Source organism: Puntigrus tetrazona, chromosome 10, assembly GCF_018831695.1.
Source record: "Puntigrus tetrazona isolate hp1 chromosome 10, ASM1883169v1, whole genome shotgun sequence".
In the NCBI taxonomy this organism is placed as follows: Eukaryota; Metazoa; Chordata; class Actinopteri; order Cypriniformes; family Cyprinidae; genus Puntigrus; species Puntigrus tetrazona.
This window is the reverse complement of record NC_056708.1, coordinates 9,929,803-9,935,557: the sequence shown is the minus strand read 5'-3', so window position 1 is coordinate 9,935,557 and position 5,755 is coordinate 9,929,803. Positions and strand designations below refer to the sequence as shown.

The 5,755-nt window shown below is 36.5% G+C and overlaps 1 protein-coding gene across 1 annotated transcript in view; it reads right to left on the bottom strand.

Moving 5' to 3' along the window:
- Nucleotides 1–2,385: 2,385 nt before the first annotated feature.
- ufm1 (ubiquitin-fold modifier 1) overlaps nucleotides 2,386–5,755 on the bottom strand; it is a 6,852-nt gene continuing 3,482 nt past the window's right edge. Inside the window, exons 4-6 of the mRNA XM_043250767.1 lie at nucleotides 5,672–5,711; nucleotides 5,151–5,183; nucleotides 2,386–3,617 (exon numbers count right to left, since the gene is read on the bottom strand). Of these exons, the coding sequence (XP_043106702.1) occupies nucleotides 3,535–3,617; nucleotides 5,151–5,183; nucleotides 5,672–5,711 (156 nt within the window). The 3' untranslated portion in view covers nucleotides 2,386–3,534. The remainder of the gene's footprint in view (nucleotides 3,618–5,150; nucleotides 5,184–5,671; nucleotides 5,712–5,755) is intronic.

Genomic DNA, 5,755 nt, shown 5'->3' with positions numbered 1-5,755 from the left:
GAATTTATTTATTTATAGTAAAACATATAGAAGAACATTTCCCCCTGACCCTTTACCCCCCAGCCCTGAATTATACAAACAAACAGAATATCCCATCGATACGTCAATACGTTTCTCCCCCCAAAATTATAAATAAATAAAAAAGGCCCATGCATGCTGTGCAGATTCACATCAGCAAACAAAATAAGCTAATAGAGATCATTTAAGTTAAAATGTAAGGTGTTTTCTAGAAAATTGAATTATGAAGGTAGGCCATGCTACAGTAAAAGTTAATGAGCATTTGAAATAAAACAAAACCAAAAAACAGTAAATAAGTGAATCAAGAATTTTCTATTTGAGCATGTAAAATAAAACAAAACTAGATGATTCAGGCTCTGATTTTAATTTTTTTTTAATTTTGGTTTTCTTTTGATTCTTATTTTCAGCTTTGCTTTAACTTTTATCTCACGTTAAGCAGTACTCTACTTTAAAATTTCAACTTTTGATTTGAGGGTTTTATTTTTGACTTTTGTTTTAATTTTTGTTCTGCGTTTGGCTTTGCTTTTTTTTTCTGTCTTTAATTTGATTCTTGTTTTGTTTTTGTTTTTTCTGATATTACTCTGCCAGTCTTTTTGAGATTTTTGTTTTGATGGTTATATTTAAGACTGTTTTGTTCTTCTGTTAAGCTTTGATCTTATTGCTCACCTCCGGCCTTACTCTTTATTCAGAAATAATTTTTGCCAATCAGGACGTTATTGTCTATTGATGCAGTCACAAAAAAAAAGCGCATTTCTTTGAAATTCCCTGAACCTTGTTATTACAAAAGGACAGGGATAATTCATTTTTGTCTCTGAAAAAATAAACATCATAAAACCCACATTCTTTCAGGGGCCAAACCAATTTGCAGCGGTACACCCCGCAAAGCTAGTATTTTCTTTGCTTGAAAAAATATAGCAAATTAATTACTTCTGTGAACTCCTGAAAATGAATCTACTGCTTGAACGCGCAAGCTAAATCTAAATTCGTGCCACATATCTTTTCATCTGAAAGATACATTGAGTGAGAAGCAGAACTGACAGGCAGTGATAGCTTATCTGTAATACATGTGGGCAACGTTCAGCCGCTGAGGAGGTGGGGAAAATGACTTATTTGACAACAGCAATTCAAAGTGGTGGTCTTTGTGCGAGCGTTCAATCTCTCAAGAACCCCACAGAAATGTTCGATTAGGAGTTTCTATAGAAATACGAGAAAAAAAACATGCCCTTTTTGCAGGTACATAAAACGGTCGTACAAGACCCCAATATTGTACAACTGTTTCGTCGGCTTGGCTGGCTTACATCTGCGCCGAAGGGGTCACGAACTGACTTTTTATTATTTTGCACTGTTCTGAGGTTGAAGAGTTTTTAAAAAACGACCTATTTTAGAATTTATTTTAGCGAGTTTCCAAAAGAAATGAACACTAGAGGCGGTACAGCTCTGACACCTTTTATTCCTCTTCACACAAATCGACAGAGTTTCCGATAATCCCGGTAATTTTCGCACAGTTGCTTAAAATAATGTCACGCTTTACTTAAAATCGATGTTAATATGCTGGAATGTCTGAAAACCGATGCTTTTGAATGTTAGCATCACACATATCCAGCTTCGTATCTACGGGTTTTCAGAGATGGTGGGTTTCTTTGGTCGCTGAAAGAGTACGAAGAACTTCGGTTTGAATCCTGTGTTGAACTACCGATCGACAAACTTCAAAGCTGTGTAACAGGATGAACAAATGGGTTTTTATATCCTCGGGTGGGTTTAGGATCGGATTTGGTGTGGGGCATATTTCCAAAATGATAGAGCATTAGCTTTTAGCAACAGTCACAACATGTACTTAAAGCAATGCAGTAAAAACACAGCAATACGTTCCTATAGCAAGGTAATAACGTGCCAGGGTTCACGTGTTGAACCTGTGTTTTAGCGCCACATTTCTCTTGTTGCAGAAGGCATAGTACAATGACCTCTATTTCAAAAGATTCAACAGAATTTTGATTTCTCAGTTCATGACCCCTTTAAAGCCCTGACAGAAAGGTTGCCAGGTAATGCCCCTCGAATCGCACAATCACGTCCACGAGCCCTATACAAAATATCTAACATAAATATTCAACAGTTCTGTCATTTGCTTGCTTAAGAAGGCTTCTTACAGATGGCACAGGATTGAATTTATGCAAATAGCAACATCACTGCATGTCTTTCCACCTCTTTGAACCATAAAGGAGATTTCTGAAGCCTGTCTTATCCACTGAATGCTTTGAAACCTAATTTATGTTTACATACATTAAATTAAGTGAACAAAAAAGACAAAACATCCTAAGTAGCAGAATTACAAGCCAAACACATTCAACAAAAACAAGCACTACACAGATGGGTATTCGATGCTTTCTTTAATGTTCATGAAAAGAATACTACAAGTGTATTTGTAACTTTTTTTTTTTACTTCTAAATTTGACATTCGTCACAATGGCGAGCTCTTCCACTTCCGTAAAAGCACAATTTCTTCCACGGCTAATGAACAAACCGCATCATTTCCTGCCAAATGAGGCTGGAGGCAAGCGATGCCTTTTCAAATGTGATCCAGAGTAACATGTCTGCGTTTGAATAATGTAGGCTGTATTTATAATGCACTTCTCCCCTTTTCCCAGTAATGAGTGGCATGGAAAGGGCACAGCATGCCTGCTCTTTTATTAAAACAAATGAAAGATCCATTATCACACTGAATAGTCAGACCCTTCTCCTCCTCCTCTGCCTGGCAGTAATGTAAGGGAAGGAGGGTAAGTGGAGGGCGTAAAAGCAAAGGTAGAGCCTGTCATTCATTAGCCAGATGTACTATTCAAGTCAAGCCATGATTTAAAGCCTTAATGAAAAGGCAAGCAGACTTCAGTGACCAGGAAAGTTACAAAAAGTGACTTTTAAGACATCAAATTGGTTTATGTAACATTTCATTACAGCTATGAGAAAAGTTATTTTGTAATTTTTTTTTTTTTTATATATTACGTATAGTATGAAATGCATTTTTTTTTTATTTTAGAGTTTCTTTAATCATACCGTTGTATAGTTTTGTTTAGCTACGCAACTGTAAGAGTTTCATCCCACTGACTCATTATCTGCTGCAAAAACAGCTACTGTATAGAACAGAGCTTAAAACAACCATTAATGAAACTAATTATGAAGAAAAAAAGCAAAAATATGATATGGCGTTTTCCATTTATTTGCCTTTCTAAAAAAAAAAAAGAATTTTTTAACAGTTTTTAAACATTCAATTGGACTTTAAGTGGACAGAAAACTATACTTTACGAACATATTAAGTGTGGGATCTTAAAGTGCCGGAATATTTTGTGGAAAATCAACGACAAATACTAGCATCTTTCGAGTGTGTATCTTTCAGAAAGGGGCTGTGACGGCAGTTCGGTGAGATTTGTGAGGTCCTCCGACAGATCTAGAGCCGCAGCAGTACCCGTGAGAGCTGACACCTCAGGGCCGGACAATAACATTCTGTGACAGAATAGCACTGGATAGTCACATCCTAGGTTGGCTACCTCCTCCGACCCGATCTCTGGGAATGATTCGCAGCTCAGAGCCGTGTTTCAGGAACACGTTTCCTGTAAAATCAGAGAGATATAAAATATAAACACACAGTATATGACACGATTGCAGCTAAAACTATAAATAAAGGTTGATTGGTACAGCTTGGTTTTCCTCTTATCAGAATTCATGCCAAAGCGCTTGTGTATTGTACATAAGCAACAAACTGTGACTCACTCAGTTCCCTCTGATAGAAGTAACTCACTCAGAGCATAAAGCGAAATCTATTCAGGTGTCTGTGCTATATTTAGTATGTGATTGTATAACTTGCAGAGCCGAAGGTACATGTTTCTATAATACACACACGCTGCATATACGTGTCAGGCTAGACATGCTGCTACTATAAAACTAATGAATCACAGCTCATTTGACATTTAGGTCTCAACCCCATGACATGTATGAAAAATTACAGGTCATTTTCATGTGATTAGAAGCAGCACGGCACACTGACAGAACGCCACTGGGACAGCTTATTAGAGACAGCATATAATGGATTACAGAGACGGCTCCAGCATTAAATGACAAGTACAGCAGGATGGAAAACATCTGTAAAGAAACATTTAGTCGGGGGAATAAACTCGCAACAATGGGGAATTGTGTAACTGAAGCACATCATAAATATTCATGATTATGGAAAACCCGAATATGTGACCCTGGACCACAAAACTAGTAATAAGTGTCAATATTTTGAGAAGTGAGATTTATAAATAATCTAAAATCTGAATTAAAAAAAAAAATAATAATAATAATGTAATGTAATGTAATGTAATATTGCTACAAATACACCCCAGTGACAAAAGACTGGATTTGTGCTCCAGGGTCACATGTATATGGCTTAAAAAAGTGATACAAATTAGTCATGCAAGTTAAATAAATTTTAAAACTGCCGTTTTTATAAACAACATACATCTCTCTAGTTTTGTCACTCTCTAAAATATAGTCAGAATTGAGTGAGAAAAAACATACAAAATCCTTATTCTTAATAGAAAGGTGGAGGAGCCTTGTAAACAGAGATAGATTAATCCAGCATTAAGTGACAGGTAAAGTAAGAAACATTTAGACAAGGGAATAAACTCACAGCAACAGGGGGTTGGTCTAACTGAAGCACATCATCAATATTCATCAGGTAATATGTGAAATTCACATGCAAAGCCTACTGAAGGAGTCTCAGGAAATCATTCGATCTCTCAAAAGGTCCCCAGGCGGATAAACATGAACAATATGAGGCAGTAAACAGAAGGATCCATTCATTTGCATGTCTGTGATTATGAAGGATAGGCAGGAAAATCGCAGCCACGCAAGTAAACAGTGAGAGCAAGACGAGGTATCATTTCATGATGGCTATGAGAAAATGCATGGAAATGGAAGCTTAAAAAAACATGGAAAGTGGATCGAAGCGCCAATAAACAAACAAAAAAAAAAAACCTAGAACACAAATATCCCTATTTCCCGTCCTGTGTGACATCTGGATACATCTAAATAATTTACAGCTGACAAAAAGACATTTATTTCAGAGAGCAGCCCTGATCGAGTGTAGGAGCATCACCGACCTGCTGTCTGCGCCGGGTTGATTCCGATGCCATCTACACAAATAATAATCACAAACAACATCATCATGAGTGCATATGCAAACAATCATTATTAAAGGCAATCAATGAATAAGACAGATGGCCAAGAGCAGAGAAACCCTTGATGTGCTAAAACGCTGAACAATCACAATTCAAACAATCTCATTAACAATATCTGTCCAGCGTTGAGTGGTGAGCTATGTCTTCATTTTGTTTATGATGTGTTTAATGATTACTCATAAAGCGGCACAGCCCCGCAGTCTCTCTCTACTACTATAAAATTACACAACAGCTCATTTTGAGGGAATTCATTACGTGAAGGATCGAGCATATGTTTTGTCTGATTCACGAAAAACAACTAATTCGTAAACTTGAGCTTGTGGTTTTTTTGTTGAAGAATCATAATAAATTATAAAAAAAATAGGCTTAATCTAGATATTTTCAACTTTTAGAAAACGTGAGAACCTTGACCAAATATGAGCATGATAATATCGTCAACTTACCGTTTGTAATGATGGCACTGGTGGCTGCTGGCACTTTAAACTTTAAATGCAAGAAGAAAAAGAAAACCAGTTTTATTGTTCAAT